General features: G+C 35.1%; 1 protein-coding gene across 1 annotated transcript in view; it reads left to right on the top strand.

The window, feature by feature from the left end:
* The window catches only part of RNF19A (ring finger protein 19A, RBR E3 ubiquitin protein ligase), a 53,923-nt gene that overhangs the window by 16,142 nt on the left and 10,457 nt on the right, over positions 1-27,324 (top strand). Inside the window, exons 2-5 of the mRNA XM_035011636.1 lie at positions 7,037-7,804; positions 19,261-19,469; positions 24,676-24,820; positions 25,671-25,833. Of these exons, the coding sequence (XP_034867527.1) occupies positions 7,131-7,804; positions 19,261-19,469; positions 24,676-24,820; positions 25,671-25,833 (1,191 nt within the window). The 5' untranslated portion in view covers positions 7,037-7,130. The remainder of the gene's footprint in view (positions 1-7,036; positions 7,805-19,260; positions 19,470-24,675; positions 24,821-25,670; positions 25,834-27,324) is intronic.

The following is a 27,324-nucleotide window of genomic DNA, read 5'->3' as shown; positions in this document are numbered from 1 at the left end:
CTCCAGATCCACTCTTAACCCATCTCTGCCTTGCTCTGTGTACCAGAGGGAGTTGACTTCTAAGAACTGCTTCATTTGGGCTCCTTTGTTGGACTTAGCCAATGTGAGGCATTGGCAGGATATTGGAGAGCCACAGAGAGAAGCCGGATATTGTTCTTCCAATTGCTATTGCACAGCTCCTCTTCAGTAATTGTTCCTCCTGCCCCTTCATTCCCAAGGGTGGTAGTGGGTTCCTGAGTACTTTGCCACCCCTGTTTGGTTCCTTTAACCCTGCCCACACTTTCTTCAATGTGCCCTTCAGTTACCTATTTGAGAGTGCTTTGTTTTTTGCCAGGACCCTGACTGATACATACAGCCTTTCTTAAACTGTGGGCTACTATTTGTGTGGATTTGAGCCTTCTGACTGTTCTTGTCTATCCTGTGTTTATAAATTGAGTGTTAAAATCTGGTACATATTTTCATTTAAAACAATATTGTAATTGTTGATTAGATGCTTCAACTGGAATGCTCAATTTCTGTAATCTTTACAAAGTATAAAAAATAGTGTGGTGTCAAATTAGATGTATTTTATGAGTCAGTACAAAGTTATCAGCACTTTTACTAAATCTTCGACACATGTTGGTAGAAATACCTTTGTTTTGGGCCATTCCTATTTCATAATCCCTCACATATTCTCAAGAGATAGAAAAAAGTAGGGGCACCTGGGTGGCTCAGTTGGTTAAGCGTCTGATGATTTGGGCTCAGGTCATGATCTCAGGGTTGTGAGAATGAGTCCCATGTTGGGTTCAGCCCTGGGCATGAAGGCTGCTTTAAGATTCTCTCTCTCCTCTCCCTCTGCCCACCCCCCCAAAAGTAAAAAAAGTAAGAATCGAGAGACCTTGACTTTAAAGGGATATGAACCCTGAACTAGGGAAGGTTAGATGAACAGGTGCGGGTCTCTGTCCTCCTCTTTGAAGAACCAGTTCTTCAGTTGAAGTCCATTAGAAGGTCAAAAGTGGGGCTCCTTTGCCAGCAATAAAACTAGTTCAACCATTTTTTAAAAGATTTTATTTATTTGTGAGAGAGATTGAGAGAGCATGAGCCCAAGCAGGGGGAGCAGCAGGCAGAGGGAGAAGCAGGCTCCCCGCTGAGCAGGGAGCCCAGTGGGGGACTCAGTCCCATCCTAGGATCATGACCTGAGCCAAAGGCAGATGCCTAACCAACTGAGCCACTTAGGCGTCCCTCTCCAGACATTTTCTTTAGGGGCATGAGTGTGTAGCAGCAATTGGTAGTCTTGGTTACTTGTTGGAGTTATGCTATACTGAGAACGAGGGAGAGGAAAAACCTTTCTCATTGTTTAATTAACAGGTGACTAGAACTCCTTGTGACATTGATGTGACAATGATTATGATTGTAGATACTTAGTTGAAAATACATACTTTAGGGTCTACTTGTGTTTTATTATTCTTTTCTGTTTCAGTAACTAAACTCTTCTAGCATCTTTAATTACAGATCCCTGCTTTTATTTTGGGTATTCCCACTAAGCCAGTAACCATAACATTATGGAGCCCAACTTCAGTTATCTTTTCCCCCTCACTGCTTTGTTATCAATGCATTACAGCCTGATAAATCCTTTTGCTAGTACATCAATTTGAAGAGCTTCCAAGATTGGGGGTTATTAGGAGTTGAGGATATTTCAAATTATGTCATTAGTACATTCACTGCCTTTCATCATCTGTTCCTGCTCTGAAATGGTATGAACTATTCTATTATACTGTGTAAATACCAGTTTTTATAATAATCTGTATTTAATACAGTAGACCTGATATTTCTCTTTGTAGACCTAGTATGAACTAATTGGACTGTAAAAAAAAAAAAATAGAACACATATGTGCCTAGGAGGTATGACAGTGAAATAACAAGACTGATGTTTTCTTGTGGTTATGGAATAGTATCATCACTTCAATGACATTGTGTCATTTTAAGAAATACTCATTTGGCATTTGTTCATGATGTTTGTGTTCATGACACCACCTTGGCTCTGTTGTATTAAAGAAATCACAAATATTCAAGTTCTACCTTAAGCTTATTAAAAAATTAAAGATAATCAGGAAAAAAGTAAACAAAATGAAGTTTCATCTGAGTTTTAAAGGTTGAGTACAATTTGGTTAGGAGGAGAGAAAGGGAGTGGCATTTCAGACAGGAGGAATGGTTTGAATGAGACATGGAGTTGAAGGATAGTTAAAGACTGGCCCCAGATGATGTGTAAGATGTAATTGTCTTTTATTTTCTGAGATAGTTTTTTGATATCCTGATAGTGACTAGAGAAGTTGTTTCATGAAGGCAGCTGCAGGCAGATAATGGTACTGAGGCCGAGGTATCAGGACACCTGAATTTCCCTTAACCCTATCATTTACTTACCTTGCAATATTTACTCTCTCTGAACTTCAGTTTTCCTGTCAAATAAGATTAATAAAACTTTTCTATCAAACAGTGAGGCTTGAATAAGACACAGATAAAAAGGACTTTTAAACGCTATAGTGGTATTATTATATACAGCATATTTTCCCTTCTTTTTCCAACCTGCAACCCAGCCATTTGTTTTAAAACTCAAATAATATTTTTGTCTTAATGGTCTGTGCATTTCAGAGGCAGAACATAATACAGATTCATATAGTTGATAGTTTACTTCAAAAAAAAGTTGAGTTCAAAAAGAATAGTACTATATTAAATGATGCAAATAATAGGTTATTATTTTTCACTGGAGAATGAAGTCAACTTTTTCTAAAAATAAGTTCCTGAATCACTGAAAGTTTTTTTAATTTCACACATTTTGTCATCTGTTCAGATTGGCAGAATTTCTGTAGTACTTTTTTTTTTCCTTAGTGGTTTAGGATGTAGTCTTAGAAATCCCAAGTTAGCCAAAGTTCCCTTGATTGAGGCATCCCCAGTACTCTTGAGTTACAACTTATAGACACTCCCATGGATTATTTCTGCAGAAAGACAGTCATTAAATTATGTGGATTTTTAAGTAAGTCTCTCTCGTCATCTCTGTGCTATAGGTTAAGGGGTACCTCACCATAACCCTTGTAGCTGACAATGACTAATAAACTGATTTGTTTGTTGTTTTTTAAGATTATTTATGTATTTATTTGACAGAGCACAAGAAGGGAGAGCTGCAGAGGGAGAGGGAGAAGTAGGCTCCCTGCTGAGCAGGGGCTGGATCCGAGGGGCTGGATCCCAGTACCCTGGGATCATGACCTGAACTGAAGGCAGACGATTAACTGACTGAGCCACCCAGGCGCCCCCTGAGTTGTTTTTAATGGAACTTTTATTTTTTGTACCTAAGGTAATGAAAAACAAGGAGCCTTGTTTCAGAGGCAAGGCCTATGGAGTTTTGTTTTTTTAAGTGAGAGTGTTTTAAGTCTCCTTAGTATTAGTGGTTCTTAATCAGAGTATGCCACTAATTTACTGACCTCAATATAAAACACACAAACTCTGGACCCCGTCCTTATTATGATTGGTTAGCTTTAGGGCAAAATATGTTTTTTGTTATTGCTTGTGGGGTTCAGTTAGTTTTTTTTTTAACTCTAAGTAGTGGATGATCTGATACAGTTTTAAACTCTGCAGAAGGCAGAAAGTCAATACTAGATTGTACTTCCCTAAGTAACCATTGTCAATGGTTTCTTAATATTTTTCCAAAAATTGTGTATGTATATGTAAGTCTGTGTGGATATGTATTTTCCAAAAATGCGCTCATATTATACACACTATTTTGCAGTTACTTGCTTAGCATTATATAGAGAGTGCTTTCTATATCATTGCACATAAATCGTGGCTGGTTCATTTATTTTTACCAGTCCCCTGTTAGACACAGGTTATTTTCAGGTTTGTGTGGGTTTTTTGGTCTTGTTTTGTTTGCTTCTATCAACTAGGCTACAGTGAATTTCCTTGCACATTATCTTTGCACACCTGTGTCCTTGTATTTTCTGAAGGATAAGTTTTACATGTAGGATTGCTGGTCAAAAAATACTTCCGTTTTGAAGATTAATAGATAATGCCAAATTGGTTCCCCCAAATTGTGCTGATTTGCGCTCCTCCCAACAGTATATGAAATGTTAACAGTACACGCTCACCAACTCTTTACAGGCTTTGCCAATCTAATGTGCACAAAGAGGGTATCTAATGTTTGAATTTTGTTTCTTTGTGGTGGTTGTTAAAAACTGTGTCCAATCTAATTTTTATAATTCTTTTTCAAACATCCTTGTATCTTTGTTATCAGGTTGTATATCTTTTTCTTATTAATGTGTAAAAGTTGTTTTTATAGTAGGGAAATTTTTTCATTGTTATACACGTTTTTCTAATTTATCATTGGCTTTCTACATTATAATATTTTTTACCACATGGAAATATTAAAGTTTTAGTATTCAGGATTTGTTTATTTTTCCTTTGAGGCATATTTGTGTATTTGCACAATGTTTTAGAAGGATTTTCTAAATAGGATGAACACATGTTCCAATTTGCTCGTTATCCTAGTTTAAAGATTAAGAGTACTTTAAAGTACACCTGGGTGGCTCAGTTGGTTGAGCATCCAACTCTTGATTTTGGCTCAGTTCATGATCTCAGCGTTGTGGGATCAAGCCCCATGTCCAGCTCTGCGCTCAGCAGAGAGTCTGCTTGAGATTTTCTCTCTCCCTCACCCCCCACCCCTATGCATTCTCCCTCTCTCTCTCTCAAATTAATAAATCTTAAAAAAACAAAACTTCTATTCACTCTTACAAGGTTCTCTTTTGGAGAAAAAAACTATATGGCTATCAAGTTTCTTAAAGTGTGTATTTTGAAAAATTTCCCAGGTGATACCATAAGTACCAATTGGTTTACTATTTTAAGTGACAAATTCTTATGATAAGTTCCCCAAGATAGATTCCCTCTCTAGTTCTCTTCTATGACAAATATATTTCACTGTGGAGTATAGAAGACATTTTGAGATGCAAGTTAAAATAAAAACATGGAAGAAAATATGCAGAAAATTTTAGTAGAACCTACCATTACACCCTGTATTTTTTTCAGAATTAGCAAAGAATGCTGCAAATAATGGGAAGGTATAAACTGATGGACAAGAATAATGTTTGCCTGAGTGAAATGTTTTCCTAGATTTTGTGTTGGGAAATCAACACGACTTTCTCAAGGATATGTGTAGATACCAGCTCAAGCTTTTTTTTTTTTTTTAAACTTTGTGATATAACAATCATTCAATAAAGTGTATTAAACATGAGTTTGTACATCAGTGATTTATCACAAAGTAAACATACCTTTGTAACAACTACATATGTCAAAGTTCCCTTTGTGCCTCCCAACAAAAGGTAGCTATACTCCTGACTGCTATCATCATAGATTAGTTCTGCCTGGTTTTAAACTTTATTTAAATAGAATTATATATACAGTGTGCTGTCTTTTTGTGAGATTCATTCTTGTTTTGTGTGAAGCAGTATTTTGTTCATTTTCATTGATTTCTAGTGTACTAGAATGTGAATATATACAATTATATTGTTGGAAGAAGTGTGGGTTGCATCTAGTACTTTGGCTTGTTATAACTAATGCTGCTGTTGATATTGTTATGTATCTCTTGATGCATGTAGGCATTCATTTCTCTTGTGTAGTTATTTCTAGTAGTGTAATTGGGTAACAGAGTATATGTTTGATTTTGGTACATACCGTTAAACAGTTTTCCAAAGTAGTTGTGCCATTTTACACTCCCACCAGCAATCCACATCTTTGCTAATACTTGGAAATGTCAGTCTGAAATTTAGCCATCCTGCTGGGTGTTCATCTCAATGTAGCTCTAATCTGTATCTCCCTGATGACAAATGCTGTTGAGCACTTTTTCTTTTTTTTTTTTTTAAGATTTTATTTTTATTAGAGAGAGAGAGTGAGAGAGAGAGTGTACGAGACGGGGGGAAGGTCAAAGGAAGAAGTAGGCTCCCCACTGAGCAGGGAGCCCGATGCGGGACTCGATCCTGGGACTCCAGGATCATGACCTGAGCCGAAGGCAGTCGCTTAACCCACTGAGCCACCCAGGCCCCCGAGCACTTTTTCATATCCTTTTGTTAAGTGCCTGTTAAATCCCTTGCCCATTTTTCTTTTTGATTGTCTGTTTTGTCTTGATTTGTAAGTGTTCTTTCCATATTCTGGGTACTTGGTCCTTTATTCGTTACATGTGGCAACTGTCTTGTCCCACTCCCTTAATACTGCCTCTTGAGTTTATTCCAATTTGTCAGTCTTTTCTTTTATGGTTATACTTTTGTATGTTTAAGAAGTCTTTTCACAGAAATATTCTCTTCTGTTGATTTCTAGAAGCTTTATGATTTTACTTTTCATACTTAGAAATCTGTGAACCAACTGGAGTTGATTTTTATGCATGAGGTGAGCTATAGGTTAAGTTCCTTTTCTCAGATGGTAACCAGTAAAACAATATTATGTTGTTTGTTTTATTTTTGAAAAGGCCTTTGTCACCTTTGACCTAAATCAAGTATCCCCATATATGTGGGACTTCTTTTCTGGACTGTATTCTGCTCCATTGGTCTTTGTATCTAGCCTTGTGATGTACCACAATGTTCTCTTAATTCCTGTAACTTTATAAGTCATCGCATCTGGCAGGGTAAGAGCACATACACACTTTGGTCTTCTTCAAGATTGTATAAGCTATACTTAGTAACCCTTTGTATTTGCATGTATATTTTATTGTCAGTTAAAAAAAAATCTGAAAAGCAGTGGGGAATCGTTGAGGTCTCAGTGAAAATGATCAAAAATTCTTAATGAGATTTTAATAATGGTAAGGTTAGTTCAAATCCAGAATATTAAATTAAAGAATACTTGTTTTAGTGTTCACTGTATATTCTTACATTCTTGTGTAGACTACTCAGTAAATTGGTCATATTAAAAAAAACTCTAATGATTAAAGAACATACTGGTTTGGAGTTTCATAGTAAGGTTGTAAGTTTATTTTAAAAACATGCAGACTAAGAATATTATCTTGGTGTTGTGTTTTGTTTTTCAGACCATCTATGGTAACAGTCTTCTGTAAGTCAAGCTTTTTCAAGAATTCGCTGAAGGAACCAAGTAGGATTTTCTTACATCATGACTTAATCTGAATGCAAGAACGAGAAATAGGTTTTATCTCTAAATATAATGAAGGGCTGTGTGTAAACACAGACCCTGACTCAATTCTAATGAGCATTTTAGACATGAGTTTACATCGGCAAATGGGTTCAGATCGTGATCTTCAGTCTTCTGCTTCGTCTGTGAGCTTGCCTTCAGTGAAAAAGGCACCCAAAAAAAGAAGAATTTCAATAGGCTCTCTGTTTCGGAGAAAAAAGGATAACAAACGTAAATCCAGGGAGCTAAATGGCGGGGTGGATGGAATTGCGAGCATTGAAAGTATACATTCTGAAATGTGTACTGATAAGAACTCCATTTTCTCTACAAATACCTCCTCTGACAATGGATTAACTTCTATCAGCAAACAAATTGGAGACTTTATAGAGTGTCCTTTGTGCCTTTTGCGGCATTCTAAAGACAGATTTCCTGAGATAATGACTTGTCATCATAGATCCTGTGTGGATTGCTTACGACAATATCTAAGGATAGAAATTTCTGAAAGTAGAGTTAATATCAGTTGCCCAGAATGTACTGAACGGTTTAATCCCCATGATATTCGCTTGATATTAAGTGATGATGTCTTGATGGAAAAATATGAAGAATTTATGCTTAGACGGTGGCTTGTTGCAGATCCTGATTGTAGGTGGTGTCCAGCTCCAGACTGTGGGTAAGATTTTGTTTGGTTTTTCTTGAGTTAATATTTTTTCTGTGGATAAATAAGAATTAGCTATTACTCAAAAGAAGAATCTTAACATGTCAGGTGATTCATTATTCAGTAGACAAATTTACATTGAGTGCATACCATGTGCCAGGCACAATGTTACATAGATGCTAATGGCAGGGATATTATCTTAGTCATTTTTATATTGTGTCTCATCACATACTCATTTGAGCATTTTTGGAAAAGGGATAAGATGGTAGAGTACAGGGTGCCTGGGTGGCTCAGATGGTTAAGCATCTGCCTTCGGCTCGGGTCATGATCCCGGGGTCCTGGGATCGAGTCCCGCATCAGGCTCCCTGCTCAGCGGGGAGCCTGCCTCTCTCTCTCTCTGTCTCTTATGAATAAATAAATTAAAAAAATCTTTAAAAAAAAAAAAAAAGATGGTAGAGTACAGGATCTAGTTATGGGCAAAATTGATTATCCCCTTCATTTGGAAAATTGTTATTTTAGTGTAGCAGATGAAATGATCAGGGGTTTTGTTTGGTTTTGGTTGGGGGGGGTTTTGATTGTATAAACTCAAATGACCCTTTCAAAAGACACACACATAATGTGTGCCACAGTGACATGTGTTCATGTCAAGGGTTACTAAGTATAGCTTATACAATCATGACATAAGTATGGCTAGTCTCAAGATTTAAAATAATTTTGCTTATATATTTGATCATTATGCTAATAGCATATTTTCTTTATAGAGCATTTACTATGTAGGGTTGTCATAACTAGGACTAAACAGTCATATGCTTTTCAAGAATAACAAAAGCTGTGAACACTGGATGTTATTTAGCATACCATTAGCAAGCTAGAGATAATGTATAATTAAGAGTTGGGGAAAACCCAGAACTTTCAAGATTATTGGGTATAGGCTGAAACAAGGGTAGAGTGTGAGTTTAGTTTCTCAGATGAAGTTTCAGGGTTCATCATCTGAATCAAATCTATTATTAAAAGCTTGTTGAGTAGCAACTTTTCAGATTTCATCTAGCCTATCTCTCTCATTTTAAATGAGAAAATTAATAATATGTTTCCAGCCTTTGCAAATCCCAACCAGTTTTCCCAGGTATAACTAACACTTAACTGTCCACCAAGGATTTCAGTGGAAATAAAGCATTAAAAAATTACCTGATTATTTAAAATTTTATGAATTCATTAGTTGTGTGAAGGACTTAGAAATACTATTCATTATCACATTTAAACTGTGCTTTCCTCTAATGCAGGGAGCTTGTACTAAAACATATAAATAATAAAATAATATGTTAAAGATACTTTCTAAACTGGGCCAAGGTTGGCTGTGCTTCCAGGTATATGACAGAAGCAAACTCTGGGATCCATGAAGAGTTAAACTCTCAAGAAAAGGATTGGAAGAAATAGGGATAATGAACAATACCTTTAAATAACTTGAGCAGGAGACAGTGTCCTGTCAAAAGAACAGCTTGGATACAGTTGTATCACTCTTGGTCCCATGGACGCCTGCACAGCGTTTTCACTGGTGCAAGCATGCACATTTATTAGATTTCGAGTTGGACAGCAAATTTTAATTAAAAACACTTTTTGCAAATCATTATAGCAGATACTCATTTAGCAAGAAATCAGATAGTGAGGAATATGCCATTATGTTGTGTTTTGTCTGGATAAAGAATGTGGTTTTCTAACTATCATTCATGGAACCCCAGGGTAAAAAGTACTTCACAAGTTCTTCAAGCATTTAATAGTTTTAAAAGAAAAAGTTTGAAAATGATGGCATGAATTAAAAGCTTAAGTGTCAGAGCTATGGCCCCAAGAGATTGAGACAGTAAATCCTGGGCACAAATTTTCTGTTCACTAAATAGGTATATTCTCTTGAGCTGTGTTGATTGGTCATGTGTTCCTAATGGATATCAACTGTATCAACTTAATAGAACACAATAGATACAGCTGACACAGATTCTTGTGTATATAAGAATTTGATTTTAGGGGAAACATGCTAAACCAACTGGGAAAGGATTGATTTTTCAACATACAGAATTGTGAAAAGTACCTATTTGAGGGGGAAAAAATAGGTTGTCACTACACATAACACACCAGAACAAAATCAAAACAGATTATAAAGGAAAGTTTTATAAATAAAAGGAAAAATTTAAACTTAAAAAAATATAGGTGGGGCGCCTGGGTGGCTCAGTTGTTAAGCATCTGCCTTCGGCTCAGGTCATGATCCCAGGGTCCTGGGATCGAGCCCCGCATTGGGCTCCCTGTTCAGCAGGAAGCCTGCTTCTCTCTCTCTCACTCCCCCTGCTTGTGTTCCCTCTCTCTCTGTGTCTCCCTGTCAAATAAATAAATAAAATCTTTAAAATAAATAAAAGAAGATATAGGTGTAAGATTAGCTCACCTGCTGCCATATTATTATTAAAATTGAATACACATTTACCCTGTAACTTAGAAGATCCACTCCTAGTGAAATACCTTGAAGAAACTCTTGTGTGCCTGAAGACATCTAGTTAGGAGACATGTCTAAGAATGTTCATAATAGGGGCACCTGGGTGACACATCCGACTCTTGGTTTCAGCTCAGGTAGTGATCTCAGAGTCGTGAGATCAAGCCCCGCCACCACTCTGCACGTAGTGGGGAGTCTGCTTGAGATTCTCCCTCTCCCTCTGCCCCTCCTGCTCATGCACTCTCTCTCTAAAATGAATAAATCTTTTAAAAAAAAGAATGTTCATAATAGCAAACAAGAAAAAAGTGTTCATTAACAGTAAAATGGATGAATATATTTAGTTTCATGGTTGCCTATTGAAAGGAGGATGTGAACTTGAAGGGGCAATCAAGGGGCTTCTAAAGCCACTGATAAATGAGGTAAAACATAGGTTCTGATTTGCCAGAGATAGTTTAGTTTATGCTTCTATAATTTTTAATTGCATTCCTTCTCAAGTGTTTCAGCATAGGTTGTTAATTATATGATCAACCTAATGACCTACTAATACTTTTCTTAGTTTGTGTGGTAGATACAGGGGTATTTGTTTTTATATATAAATCCTTTTTGTGTGGGTGACATTTCTCAGTAAAATTTAAAAATGTTTCATAAACTCATACTTTGGGTTATTGTTGCCCATTTTCTTCTTATTGAGACTTCATTGTCAGAGAATAAAATGGCTTAGGGGCTCAATCGGTTAAGTGTCTAACTCTTGATTTTGGCTAAGGTCATGATCTCAAGGTTGTAGGATCTAGCCTTACATTGGGCTTGAGTGGAGTCTGCTTGTCCATCTTCCTCTGCTCCTCCCCTGGCTCTCCCTCTGTCTGTCTCTTTCTCTCAGATAAATGAATAAAATTTTTTTAAAAAAAAGTAAAATGCCTTAATATTCTAAATATTTTGGAGAAGATAAATGTTAACTCAAGTATAAAATATAAAATAATAGAACCACCTACTTTAATAGATTCTGTTATTATGAAAACAACCACTTGATTGTTATATAAGTTTAACAAAGAATTAGCCTTGATTAATTTGACTATAAATTAACTCTTGGTTTGGTGGTTGTCAGTAGTCTTACCCACAAAGGACAAAGAAAACATGTCAACATTACTTTTATTTATGTATTGTCATTTATGTTTGATTTATGTTGTCTCTCTAGATTAAGAGCATATTTTATATACTTGATTACACTGTAGGCTTTATAGTTGCGTTACACAGAAACTGTCAGCCAGTAACAGAAAAGTTGTATGTGTACTTTGAAAACATGGAATACTACATAAGCCTTCATGAAAGGTTTCAGTTGTACTTGCCATGCACATGTAGACCTGATTTTAAATCTCTATCCTATCATGTTGTTATAAGGATTGGGTTAGACCTCCACTTTTATTACTAGCATAATTCCTAGTACACAGCAAGTTTTTTGTAGCTCTTATCATTCCTTATGTCCATTTCTGAAGTTTTGCCTTAATTTTTTAAAATCAGTCATTCAAATATTTTATGCACCTGTGTGCCAGGTACTTGGAAATTTGATAATAAACAAAAAACAAAAATCCCTGCCCTCTTGGAACTTATTAAAATCTTTGAATCCACAGAGGGACATATTTTATTTAGAATCCATTTATTATTTAAATCTGGCATAAAGAATACTGGTAAATATCTGATTGTTAGGCAGTGAGTAATAGAAATACTTAGCCAGCTAGGACCATTGGCATGTATGTAGTATTTAACCCTTTCCGTTGTACAACACACTTGAAAGGCTTTTTTCTAGAAATGCTATATGTGAAATTATGAATTTTTTTCTTTTGCATTTGATATTTATCAATATGACCATTTTCTGTATCTGACATTAATTTTACTTAAACATGTAGTTTAACACACTTTGAGAAATATTGCCCTTAGCTTAGAGTAGAAAGAAAAGCTGACCTGGTTTCTATTTGAGCTCTCTCAGGGTTTCTGACCTAATATTCTTTCTACTCTTCTGAGGGCCAGGGCAAATTAAACTTGTTTTAAAAAAAAGTATTTCGGAAAAGTCTTCTTGAGACGGAGCCAAACCTGTGTGCTGTGATTTAACCAGGGTGAGGTTAGCTAAACTGCTTCTATAACATGCAGTCTACACAGGTTCAGAGAAGAATCTGGCCGTGGCTAGGAGAATTGTTGGGTTGAGGTGAGGGCCACATAGGAAGGAATGCATAGAACCTCTCTTGAGTAAAAATACCTGATTACCTTCTGCCCAGGAAGCCTAGTTTATACATTGTAGGCCGATAGCAAAAAGTTGGCATTTTAGTTTTTGTGATCATGTGTTTCAATTGGCCACCCTTCTACCAGCATATATTATCCCTGTTATCTCATGTAAGTGCTTCTGACTTTGCTGGGGAGCTTTGAATATACAAGAACATTTATTATACAAGAATATAGTTAATGATTTAATAAGGTCTGTGAGCCTCTCGAGGGCAAAAAAGAATAAAGTATTTGATTTTTCTTTGTAATTGCTAGTTAACCCATGCTCAGTAAAGAGTTGTTGAATGAATCAATCTGACTGTATGCCACTGACATAACTCATATATCTTAGGAACTGTCAATAAGCCATTTTATTTTACTTTTTTTTTTCTTCAATAAGCCATTTTAAAGCAATGTGATCAACTGTAATCAGGTTTGTGTAGTGTCAAACTGGCTGACATTTTAATGATTCTAAATCTGGTGGAAGATACTGTTCATAATGGATTAAAAAAATGGGGCCATTGGCTTAGGAACTAAACAATATATATCTTTAAATTCTAGTTAATTTCCATATAGCTCTTATTTCCATCCTACAAAGAAGGGTTTTAGCCATAACTTGACCATCTTTTGACATGCTGGAAATGCTTTTGTAGGCTGACCTTTCAGAAATTTTATACAGAGAACAGATCCAACTTGTGATTTTCTCCAGAGGAAACAAATACATGTGACTTAGAAAACAGCAGGTTTTGTGTATAGGGAGCCATAATGAGTAAACTGTGTTTCAGTGGAAGTTGTAATTCATAACTAGTGACAAATTGTATCTGTTAGAATAGGCATTTATAAAAGTATTCTAAGAGTTGGAGCTTAGAGTTTGAAAACTGCTTGAGCTGAGTTTGCTCTTTTTAGTTTATTCTTCCTAACCATAAAATTGATCTAGATATATTTTAATGCTATGTAATTCAGTATATTCTGCTGCTACACCAGACATTGTTAGTTGATACTAAAATTTTTGGTGGTTTTAAGGGAATCAATAAAAATAACATTTCCCTCAAACCCTTAATCAGAACCAAGCTGATATGATAGGAGACATGTCAGCTCTCTCTTACTAATTAGTCTACTAAAGAATGTGGCTTTAGATATGCAGCCAGAATGGCTTGCTGACACCACCCCTAAATTAGACTGACTTCTCCAAATAGTCTGGGCAGTTCTCGACATCTCCCCTGTAGCATGTAGTGGAAAGGACAACAGAAGGCATCCTCTAGAGGAAGCAGCTCCTAAAAGAGGGAACCAGGAGATGAGCCTAACATTATCTAGACCTCCCAAACATTTTAAGCAAGTCACTCCTCTATGGAATAATAGTAACTTCTAGCAAGTAGAAACATGAGCCTATTGATTTTTGATACAAAACTGGACTTTCCCCCCTAACTGGATCAAATAGTATTTATGATTATATTTTCTTTGTTCTCTAAAGGTTGTGTTAAAGCTTTACTTTTGGGGGGTGGGGGGAAGGTATCTTTGACTTCTGGATAATCTTCATTCTTTTTTCTCATTTTTTAATTAAAATTTTTATTGGGGAGTGGTAGGTTTTTCTTAGGATTAGATTTCATGTTAGGTATAGTTTGTTCTTTTTACTTAAGTAGTTCCTTCATAAGGAATTTGCTGTAGACACAATATAGTGTCTCTACCTAGCTGGTATCCCTACTTCCTCTGTTATCAGTTGTGTAATTTGTAGAACTCTAGTACTGTGAAACTCTCCCAGGAAATAGACGTCAAGGTGAAATAAATTCTGGAAATAGTGCATACTATATACTGATCACTGGTATGTTAAAAATTCTTTTAGCAAATCCTATAATTAAAAATGAAAAAGTACTTTAATTTTGCTTAGCATTTTCCTAACTTGACCATTGAGTACTTCCTTAGTATAGACCTCCTGTTGCCAATCCAGTGAACAGAAAATATTTCTGGAAAAACTGCCTTATTTCAATCCCTATTTATCTTTCCCACTTTCTTCCTGTCTCTCCACTCCTGCTAAATAGGAAGGTTTAAACATTTTTAAGTAGATAGAAATGGAAGAATAGAGATGGAAAGTAAAACTTGAGTTAAATAATGGGTCGTAGAAGGAAATGGAGCTATCTTTTAAACCAAGATTTGGATACTGTTCAAGCCAAAGATGTTAGGTTAACTAGTATTACTTGGTTATCCCTAACATTCTGCAGAGGGTGTTCTTTTCCCACATAACACTTAATACACCAGAACAGAGACACTCCTGAAATTTTTCTTTAAAGGAAACATTTTATATTTAATTTAGTTTTACCATTTGCTTCCATTGTAATTTGACAGCTGTTTTCCAATGAAAATAAGTTTGACTCCCACACAATGAAAATCCTCTTCAAGAGGCCTAACATTCTGTTTTCAAAATATATGACTGCTACATTTAATTCTTGCTGTATTATAGAATATGCCTAACAAAGTTATTATTAAGATTGAATGTTTATGAACATTTACTTAGTAAGTACTCAATAACTGTTAGCATAAGAAAAAACTGATAAACTACCTTACCTTTATTCATCAAAAAATCAAAACAAAACATTATATACATGAAAATAGGATTACCATACCACCCTGAACACACAGATCTCCTCTGATCTCGGAAGCTAAGCAGGGTCGGGCCTGGTTCGTACTTGGATGGAAGCCTATTTTTCTTTGTAACTTGTACAGATTGAATGGGACTTGAATGTTTAATTCTGGGGTAGGATCTCTCGGCTTTTTATTTAAAAAAGAAATGCTGGGAAGTAGTATAAAACAAGTTCGAGGTACTTTATCTCTAATATTTGAGTACATATGATGATTTCCCATGTATGAATTCTGTTTCCCTTTCCCTGCTTTCTCCTACCTCTTTCTCTCCCTCTTTCTCTCTCTCCACAACACACACACCCCCACACAGTTTTATTTAAATATCACAACTCTTTTTTATTATTATATCCTAATTTCTGAGATGTATCAAACCTACATTTATTTTCAACAAATGACCAGACATTAAATTAATATTCCTCTGGGCCAAAGTCAAATATCACTAATTAAGGTGTGATGAACTTATGGGATACAAAAGTAAATGTAAAATTTTATTTTAAAAAATAATCAAATGTTAAATACTGACATCATCGTGCAGGAATGCTAGTCTACATGTTAGCTGTTTAGTTTGCTCCGGATAATTATACTGCATATTTAAAAAATCCAAATAGGTATTCACTATTTATAAGCAGTTATTCTCAACAAGCTTAAGTCTCTAGACTCAAAACTGTAAGGAATTTTTATCTTCAAGCAACTTGTGAAGCTCTTTTGAAGCTTGATTACTGAAAATAAAATGTGTTTTGAGACCTCTGTTTTCTTACCATACCCTTGCATGTTTTCATGGATATTGTACCAGATGTGGAAATTCTCTTGTCATGAAATTTTAAAATAGCAAAGTTGACATTCTGCTTTTCATTCTTGTCAAAATGTGAAGAATTCCCTAATAGGACTTTTTCTAAAGACTCATAGCTTAAATCATTAATTAAAAATTAAGTCAGTTCTTAAGTTTGTTTAGTGATATGATAGTATACTGAAGAACCTATAAAGGTTAGAATTATGATATAACCTAATTTCTATTAATCTACCTTGTATATTTTTATAAATATTTATTTACTCCGAAAGGCTATATTCCTCCTAAGTTTAGTTATAGCACTCTCAATGTTCATATTAACTGTAAATCTGTATCCCTGTTTAATTATTTGAAAGTTAAGTTTTTATCTAAATTTGGCTTTCACAGTTCTCACTAATAATAACTGCATTTTATTCTTCCAACACAGTGTGCATTTATACTTCAGTAAAATTTCACCATATGAAGCAGTAAGATTTTTATTTTCTATCTAGAATGCCTACCAATGTTTATTTTGTTTAAGAATTATTTCAGAGAGCGAGAGAACGCAGGGGAAAGGGGCAGAGAGAGGGAAAGCATCTCACGACCCTGAGATCATGACCTGAGCCAAAACCAAGAGTCAGGCACTTAACCAACTGCTCCATCCAGGCGCCTTCCATACATTATTTATATTGATACAGAAAGGATAGTAACGTGTGTGATCACATGGCCATTAATCAAGCACAGATGCAGAGGTACTAGAATTGTCATTGAAATGGTGAATTGCTTGTTTGGCGTTCTAAAGATCAAGGATAAAGCTGAAGCTGATTTTGGCTGAATACTGAGGCTGAGCCAAACTTCTTTGAATCCGTGTTTTATGTTTTGGGAAAACTTAGTTGTAAGGATATTACGCGATTTATGTGAAACTATACAGATAATAAGTGGTAGAAGTGGAATTTTGACTAGGTAGCCTAAACTTCTCTTCTGCCTTTATAAATTGTGACTAACCTTAAAAAACAGTTGGTCTTAGCATCATTGTCCCCTGCCCACACACAAATTTCTCCATGTCCCTTTTTCCCTCCTTCCTTCAAGAAAAGCTAGGATAGAAAAGAGTTTTAGAAGAGAATATCATGGGGTGCCTGGGTGGCTCAGCCGTTAAGCGGCTGCCTTCAGCTCAGGTCATGATCCCAGAGTCCTGGGATCGAGCCCCCGCATCGGGCGCCCTGCTCCAGGAAGCCTGCTTCTTGCTCTCCCACTCTCCCTGCTTGTGTTCCCACTCTCCCTGCTTGTGTTCCCTCTCTCGCTGTGTCTATGTCAAATAAATAAATAAAATTAAAAAAAAAAAATCATTTCCTTCCTTTTCAGTGAAATTACTATTTTAGAGACTGCTTAGGATTATAATTTGATAGAAAATAAAGTGTAGAGTCTTTGAGGACTTTTTCCTTTTTATTGATAACTGCCCTTTTATTGATAACATGAATAAGCCCTCAGGGAAATTAAACTTTGCTGAATTACCCCATGTTGATATATAAATTGCCTTTAATTTAATCATGCTTGAAGACATTTATGATAGCGATGGTAACTGGAGAATTGGCTTATCAAAAATAAAATGGGAATTAAGATGTAAAATTTAAGTTTAAAAGGTCAGATACTAAGGGAGCAACAGGTCCAAAAGCAGAGGAACTTCCCGACTCTTAAAATTTTCTAATTTTACAGATTATCTTGAAATTTAATAAAAATAGCAGTTACAGTTACTCTTTAATTTTAATTGCCAATAACAAGAGGACCGTGAAAACTCCCCTAAATTTCCAGCCAAAAGGAAATGTTTGATACATAGATAAGACTTGTTTGTGTCTCTTTCAAAGAGAACCAGAACCCCCAGACATTTTTTATGGTAAGTTTTATTGAGATAATTGTAGATTCATGTGTAGTTATAAGAAATAATAAAGAGAAATCCTGATCCTTCAGTTTGCCCCAGTGGTGGTACCATCTTGCAATGCTGTAAAACAACGTCACAACCAGGATATGGGCATTGATATAATCTACTAATCTTATTTAAATTTCTCCAGTTTTACTTGTGTTACGTGTGTATGTATATTTATAAATATACATACATGTGATAAATATACACATTTGGTATATAACCATTTTATCACCGTACATTAGTGTATTCACCACCACGTGGTACTGAGCCATGCCATCACAACAAAGATGTTTCCTATTCTTTTATAAATCCATCCACCTCTCTCTCACTCTTTTGCTTTCCCAACCCCATCCCTAATCACTGGCCACCTCTAATCTGTTTCCATTTGTAAAATTTTGTCATTTCAAAACTGTTCTATAAATGGAATCATACAGTATATAACTTTGAAATTGACTTTTTTCACTCAGCATAATTCCTCAGACATTTATCAGAGTTAAGTGTATCAATAGTTTCTTTTTGTTGTTGAGTAGTATTCCATATATATGCACCATAGTTTAAGCATTCACCTAGTGAAGAATGACATCTAGACTGTTTCTGGTTTTTGGCTTTTATGTACATGTTTGTACATAAGTTTTCATTTCTCTGGGATAAATGTCCAAGTGTGCACAGAATTTATTTTAAGTGAGAAATTATTGAAGTGCCAAAATATTAACTCAGAGAATAGGTATTAGGGCTAGTCATAAATCTGTTGTCAGTCTTTTAATCTGAAGTGAAAAAACAAATTTTCAAATTGAGAAAATCAAGTTCATGTACTTTTTGGAAGGAGATTGGCACCAAAGAGCACTTTTACTATGCATCTTAGAAACATTAATATGAGAATTTATGCATAAATACAAGATAATCACAAAATTTATGAATTATCACAGTTTGCCATTAACTGATAGGTGTAGCTGATTCACAGTCATTATATTTTTAAATGAGTAATATTTTAATCTTTCTGATTTTAAAAGTAACAAGTAATTATAAAAATCAGAAATATATAAATATATAAAGAAGAGAATTAGAACTCTAGTACCAGCAAAACTACTGTTAAGATTTTTGGTGTATTTCCTTCTAGTCTTTTTTGTGTGCATATAATACTAATTTAATTTTTATAAAATTGGGGTTAGGTTAACTATACAGTTTGACATCTTAGTTAAAAATTGAAAGAAGTTAAAAATTGAACTTTAAAAATGTTTTTAGCCATTTGTATGTCTTCATTTGTGAACTGTTCATTTTTTCCCCATTTTTATATTGATGAGATAGTGTTAGGGTTTATGACTTATTTGCTCATGTATAAATAGAAAACTTTTTCAGTTGGATAATGGTTTTACTTAATATCTCTTCTTTTATGTCCCGTTTCAAATCATTTTTCTTATTCTTCGAAGATACGCTGTGATAGCATTTGGATGTGCTAGCTGTCCAAAATTAACTTGTGGGCGAGAAGGCTGTGGAACAGAGTTTTGCTACCACTGTAAACAGATTTGGCACCCCAATCAGACCTGTGATGCTGCTCGACAAGAGAGAGCCCAGAGCTTACGTCTGAGAACTATACGTTCTTCATCCATTAGTTATAGTCAGGAGTCTGGAGCAGCAGGTATTTATGTCTAACTTTGTCTAATAAAATATTTGACACAAATAGAGCGTTATAGTTACCTTAATAAAAAATGCAGTATTCAAATAGTTCCTGTTATTACCTTTCCTCCCTTCAGTTTTCAAAAGTGTTTTATGTGTTGTTAGTATTTCTGTCCCAGAAGCACTCATTCTTTACTGTGGAAGAAAATGGTATTGAGGTTGGAAAGATTTTATTGTAAAAAAAAAAAGGAAGTGCCTTGGTGATTGATGTAACTGGTAACTGAGGATGGTCTGAAAGTGTTGTTCATAAAAGTATATTATGCAAAGCTTAGCAAAGATTTTTAAAAATCATCTTTTATTTACAGATGTCTCATCTAATTCCAGGATCAAGGATTCAGAATCATACCTTATGGGACACTAAGAATTTTGTGCCTTTGGCTAAGAATTTTTAAATTACCTGGGGATCTATATATGAACAATGTATGCATCTCCTAAATCTCAAAAATTAAAAAAAAAATTCTGAACCTCTTAATGTTCTTTGAATAAAAATTGAAAAATTAATATTTCCCATTTATAGAATTTCTGTTTATTGGAATTTCAGTCATTTTTAGAAAAATACTTTTCTCACTGATTGTAAAATGGAAAAACTTGGAAAATACAGAAACTTGTCAAGAAAATCATTTACATTCCTACTAGCAGTATACTGAGATGGTCATGTACTTCATGCTATTAAAGTCAGATTTAAAATTAAGTAAACTTTAAATTCAACATTTAATACTTTATACAACGTACACAGATTTTCATGCTAATTTGCTCATTGACTTGTTTGTTTACTTTCCTGAAGATTTGGGGTGAACCTTAAAGGTATTAATAATAATTTGTAAGTATGGGTCCAGAAGTAATTCAGAGGAGACCTGATATACCTAAACTGTACCCTCTAGGGTCAGCTGTAGCCATGGAGTGGTCCATTTGGAAACAATATCCCTCTTTTCTAAGCGTGGGCATGGGTATTTATTGATTGGTTACAGGACATATGTATTGAGTAAGAGCCTGAACTCTGGAATCAGTCTGTCTAGATTTAAATCCTACTTTTTCCACTAATTCTGTGTGACCCTGAGCAAGTTGTCTCATCTATAAAATGAAGATACTAATAATACTTATGTCTATAAGGTTGAAACATTTCCTGACACATACTAGGTGCTCTGGCTATTTCAGGTAGAGAAACTAGAGAAACCAGTCACCTGCTAGAGATTTGTGTTTGTTATTAATTTTAAAATAAACATCATGGGGGCGCCTGGGTGGCTCAGTTGGTTAAGCGACTGCCTTTGGCTCAGGTCCTGATCCTGGAGTCCCTGGATCGAGTCCCGCATCGGGCTCCCTGCTCAGCAGGGAGTCTGCTTCTCCCTCTGGCCCTCCCCCCTCTCATGTGCTCTCTCTCATTCTCTCTCTCAAATAAATAAATAAAATCTTTAAAAAATAAAAAATAAAATAAACGTCATGATCTAGTCATCCAAATGAATGTTGATCTTTCTCACTGTATTCACTGTGGAAGATTTTATGTTTATTTCAGCAGTGCTACCCTGGAATGCCTTGTTGGTCATAACCTTAGATCCCAATACAGCCACTTAAATTAACTTCTTAATGTCAATTTGATTTCTGGAAGTGACCAGAAGTTCTTTTGGAGCTAAGTCTAACAACTTAGAATATCATACCAAGTTGAATCACTGGTTTGGGGTGGATCCAAAGTAAGATGTGACTATATATGATCATGAGAATGTTTTTTTTTTATATATATATATTAACTAGCATTGAAAGTAACTATGAAAGAAAAATTTCCCAAGGGATTTGAGCCAGGTAGTAGCACTGTTGGAATAAATATAGTTTCCCAGGGTGATTATTTTAAAAACTTCATTTAGAATTTTTCCATGTTCAGAAATCTTATAATTCTGAAAATTTAAAGTGTATGCATTTTTACCTCCAGTGCTCTAAAAATCAAAGCTCTCAGGACAAATGTTTATGTGATAGTTTCTTTTGACGAATCTCTAAAAAACTTGGCTACTCATTGCCTTATGGGGAAAAAAGGAGGAAAGGGAACCATCTAAAATGATTTTATTAATTCCCGTTATTCCAAATATCTTGGTATATTTTTGTCTCCTGTTATCATGATACATCATGATACATTGAAAAATTGGCTGCACTTTTAATAATTGCTTAACATATTGATAATAATTAATTGGCTCTTTCTGATCAGTCAGCTGAAGATAAATAAGTGTGCTTAATCATCTGGTACATTAAATAATTTGTATTATGACAAAATTATCTTTAAACTGTAACAGTATTACATCTACATGAGATACTTTCTTATAACTACTAGGGAGTTTATGCACCTGGAGTTAACATTTTAAATGAACTATGTATTTTTCATTTTTGTTACTGTGTTTTCCCCCTTTATTAAAAATATATTTAGGGGCGCTTGGGTGGCTCAGTCGTTAAGCATCTGCCTTCGGCTCAGGTTATGATCACAGGGTCCTGGGATCGAGCCCCGCATCGGGCTCCCTGCTCAGCCAGGAGCCTGCTTCTCCCTCTCCCACTCCCCCTGCTTGTGTTCCCTCTCTCTCTGTCTCTCTCTCTCTGTCAAATAAATAAATAAGAATTTAAAATATATATATATAAATATATTTAGGGGCGCTTGGGTGGCTCAGTTGGTTAAGTGGCTGCCTTCGGCTCAGGTCATGATCCCTGGGTCCTGGGATCGAGCCCTGCATCGGGCTCCCTGCTCAGTGGAGAGCCTGCTTCTCCCTCTCCCTCTGCCTGCCTCTCTGCCTACGTGTGCTCTCTATCTCTCTGTCAAATAAATAAATAAAATCTTAAAAATATATACATATATATTTAATTGGCTTTTGACCCCCATCTCTGTCTCCTACCACTACCACCCCAAGAGATAACCACTATTAACATTTTGTTTAAGTCCTTACAGGTAATATGGTGGGGATGAGAAAGTTTTTGAACAAATTTTGAGAACTGTATATTGTTTTGTAACCTGTTTTTTTTTTCCCCTAACATGACAATAACCCATATTTTAACCGTAAATAGAAATATAATGATAAAAAAAAAAAGCCTTGCCAGACATACCTTAAATAGAAATGGGAAACATTTTTTAATTTTTTTTTTTAATATTTTATTTATTTGACAGAGAGGACAAGTAGGCAGAGAGGCAGGCAGAGGGAGAGGGAGAAGTAGGCTCCCCGCTGAGCAGGGAGCCCGATGCGGGACTCAATCCCAGGACCCTGGGATCATGACCCGAGCCGAAGGCAGCTGCTTAACCGACTGAGCCACCCAGGTGCCCCTGGAAAACTTCTTTTTAATATAAAGCTGCTCTGCTATTGGGGAGCCTGGGTGGCTCAGTCGTTAAGCATCTGCCTTCGGCTCAGGTTATGATCCCAGGGTCCTGGGATGGAGTCCCGCATCGGGCTCCCTGCTCAGCGGGGAGCCTGCTTCTCCCTCTGCCTGCTGCTCCCCCCTGCTTGTGCTCTCTCTCTCTCTCACTGTCAAATAAATAAATACAAAAATCTTAAAAAAACAAACAAAACTGCTATGGATTAATTGATGTTCAGGGTGTTCAGGGAGGGGGGCATCAATTGACCATCTAATCAGTAAAACAACTCTATTTAGGATTTTTGCATTTGAGAATATTTTGAGAAGAGAGATATAATGTGCACAGTAAATTTCTAATTTAAGAGACAAAGACAAAACAGCCTTTTGTAAATAAATAAGTACACAGAGAATGGAAACATGCAGATATAGATCTATAAAGAGACATCAAAAATACATTGTTTATGGTGTTAATTCTCTAACATGTAATCTTAGCATATTAAAAGGCTGTTTTGTGTTTTAGAACCATAAGAATGAATGGGGATGTCACCTTTCATTTTGTTCTGAAGATTGCATGTATCAGAGCCAAAGTCGAATATCTTTACTTCCACTGCTAATTGAGATGTTTACTATTTGAGTATACTCTGGAATGAGGAAGTTTATCAATTAATATGCCACTTAAGCAGATAGTATTAGCGTTTCTTTAATTTGATGTAGTAGACATTATATCTGCTATAAAAGCCAGCTTTTTAAAATTCATGCTCCAATGTTAAAAAATTTTTAATGCAGACTTTCTGTTCTTTGGATCATTTAAATCGTGATTTATGAATATTTTTAATTTTTATATTCTAGTATTTATCATTTGTCTTGGTCTGGCTGCATAGAGTTATCAGTTTGCTCAAAATTGTTTGAAATTGTTAAAATACTAATTGTGAGCATTGACCAGTTCTTAAGTTAAAAAACAGCTTTGGCCCTAAAAGAAGCACTAAGGAAACCTGAATTCACTGATAAAGCACAGGTAAAATTTGACTGTAAAACTTTTAGAAAGGAAAATATAGTTTAATGCTTATCATGTAAGAAAGTGGAACAAGTACTTGAATTCAGAAGCTAGTACTAAGTATATCTTTTCTTAACTGTGTGTAAATGGAAAATATAGCTGGCTACTAATAATAGTGAAATTATTTACTGGTTGCTATTAAATAGATGCCAAGTTTCAAAGTAGTTGTATAATTTGAGATAACTCTTACTTTATGTCAGTGATTCCAAAAGTTATGTACCATTTGATTTTAACTTGGCACCTTTGTGCATTGTAACCATATTGTTATACAAGAAGCGTACAGCAACAGCATTTGAATAAATGACTTTTAAAAAGACAAAGATAACTATTCTGTAGTATAAGGAATATCTACATTTTAATAAAGCAGAGATGGTTAGAAAAGTTCTAGAATATGAAGTGCCACTCAGAGAAGACAGCTATGGAGTAGGAACAAAGACAAACTTTATGTAGTTTGCAGTTTGCCTAGGGCTGTCCTTGGTACTCCTTTCTCTTTTTATTATTTTGTTGCTCTTTGTTCTCATTGTTCTGCTGTGTTTGAAGATGTTTACAATTTGAAAGTTTAATGTAAAACATGTTCTTTTTCTCAGAAAGGAAGAAAAATACTTTTTAAAAGAAGTTACATAGATGTTCTCTGTAGCATTTCCTTTGAAAAAATACTTTACTACAAATAGCTGGCTAAAGCTATTAGTTAACAAACTGTATGTTAAGATTTTTTGGCATTGCTATAATTAATTATCTATTAGAAGTTGTTATTTTTAGACCAATTTTATGTAATCAGGTCTGTCTATTTTTCTAATAGCTGATGATATAAAGCCATGTCCACGATGTGCTGCTTATATAATAAAGATGAATGATGGGAGCTGTAATCACATGACCTGTGCTGTCTGTGGTTGTGAGTTTTGTTGGTTATGTATGAAAGAAATCTCAGATTTACATTATCTAAGGTAAGTTTATAGAAGGAGCTATTTAGTCTATGCCATACCATCCTCAATGTGCCCAATCTTGTCTGATATTGGAAGCTAAGCACGGTTGAGCCTGGTTAGTACTTGGGGTTGGTGGGGAGAGTTATTTAAAATATCTAAATATTTTATATTATAAGATAATTGGAGACCATATTATCTTGAGGATTTTTAAACTTGGTGCTTATAAGATACTAAGAGGGATGTGTTTCGTTCTAGTTACATACATCAGGTAATGTGAGACATAAATTCATGATGTATCTTTGAATGGAAAAAACATTTTTTAAACAAAAATAAAATTTTTATTTTATTTTAAAAGAATGTAAAAGGAACCAAATAATTGTGCCTAGTCACTTGGGATTAGTCAAAAATAGGAAGTATAGATTTCTTCTTTTTTTGTTTGTTTTGTTAAACTAGAAGCTAGTATTTTATACCCCCATGTAATTATGCTAGGTCATAAATATTTCCATTTAATTTTCTTAAACATAAATTCCCTCAGTCCACAAAGTGAGTTTGATGTAATCAGATAATTGTATGCCTAAAAATAAGCATGTTCTGCATTAATTTGCTCTTCAAAAACTAACCTAACATTTTCAGGATAATGAAGGACTAGGGATAAATATTTAACCTGAATTCTAGTTACTGGTTTCCTTTTAAAATAACTGATGGTGGTTCTTAAATTGATTTTTTTGGCTTTTAATGAACTCAGAATTCAAAGAAAAGAAAACCTCATTTCTGAGTATGAGAATTCTTCTTTTAGAGTCATTGCTTTAATGTATTATAGTCATTTGTTGATATGTTTTACAGTAGTAACAGTTATAATCTTTTCCATTAGTCCATCAGGATGTACTTTTTGGGGGAAGAAGCCCTGGAGCCGAAAGAAGAAGATACTGTGGCAGCTGGGAACGCTTGTTGGTGCTCCCGTAGGAATTGCTTTGATAGCTGGCATTGCTATCCCTGCAATGATTATTGGCATTCCTGTATATGTGGGCCGTAAGGTAAAATGCTTAATTCCTTACTAGTTCATTATCTTATTCAAACCTTCAGGTTTTAGACTGATGATTTTTCTTTTGTTTTTTTTTTTTTTGTCTTGACAGACAGATAATTTTTAGTATCTTCAGTATAAAACTATTTTATTTTTTTATAAGATATTAAATTTTCGGTGTTTGGCAGACTTGTGTGTATGCATAAAAAGTAGACTTGCCTTAAAATTACCTGAATCCGAAAACTTTCGTACATTTCTAACTTTAAGTATAAAGTATTGAAGGACACACCTGATATTTTTCTCATGGGTATATCCTTGTAAAGTTAGGTCTATAAAAAGTTAATAGCTAAATAACACATACCCTCAAGGTGAAGAATAAATAGCCAGTTCCTGAATTATTTTCAACTTTAGTTCAAAGGTTTTATTTTCTTAGATTACTGCTATTAGTAAATACGCTGTTCTGTAGATTATAACAGTCTTGTGTAAGTCCAAACACCAATAATTACCACTGGCCTATGAGTGATGAATTATACTTCGTTAGCTAGGCAATAATTCTTTTTTGAAAGGTTAAAGGGATAATTTATGAAGTGGCTAAGAAGTCTGCTGCTGTCTACATTAATGGAATCTCAGAATTGAGAAGTAACTTTAGAAATTATCTAAGGGGTGCCTCGGTGTTTCATTAAGTTCTGGTTATGACTTTTGGGACTAAACTGAAGAGGAGGCTGATCCTCTTCCATATAACAGCCTCATTTTTTAATAAATATTCAGCATATATTACTTTTATAATCAGAAAAATAACAATACATACTTTTTTTTAAAGATTTATTTATTTATTTGAGAGAGAGAGAGTGTACATGAGAGGGGGGAGGGTCAGAGGGAGAAGCAGACTCCCCGCCGAGCAGGGAGCCCGATGCGGGACTCGATCCCGGGACTCCAGGATCATGACCTGAGCCGAAGGCAGTCGCTTAACCCACTGAGCCACCCAGGCGCCCCAGTACATACTGTTTTTTTAAAATTAGCTTTAGGACCAAGGATAAACATGGATACTTATGAGCCAAGTGTTTATTTCAGAAGGTTTTAATTAACTAAACTTGTTTAAGGTCCCAAACATAGTAGCTGATTGTATAATCTTTCATGTAGCTATCCAAAGCAAGGCTTTGCTAAAAACAAAACTGTTTATTCAGATACTTAGAAGTAGAAGTAGAAGGGAAGGAGAGACTGTTGTATTGCACACACCTACAAATAATTTATAGAGGAGAGATTATTTACCTCATTGTTCATGTCTTAGGTGCAATTACAAGTCTCCTTTTTTTCAAACATATACCCAAAGGATTGCAAGTCGATGAATTAGTTTTACATTGAAACAATGTTCTCTGTGGTGTTTAGGGTTATAAACCAGCCCAGGAAAACGCATTAAGTTGATAAAGTATCTAAAAGCTTAGTCTTTATTTACAGTAACAAATAGAAAATGTGGCACAAAACAGTAGAAGAGAAAAAATTAAGT

The sequence above is a fragment of the Mirounga leonina genome, unplaced genomic scaffold (genome assembly GCF_011800145.1).
Source record: "Mirounga leonina isolate KUSES-001 unplaced genomic scaffold, KU_Mleo_1.0 Mir_165, whole genome shotgun sequence".
Lineage (NCBI taxonomy): Eukaryota > Metazoa > Chordata > Mammalia > Carnivora > Phocidae > Mirounga > Mirounga leonina.
This window is presented reverse-complemented; position numbering and strand designations above follow the sequence as displayed.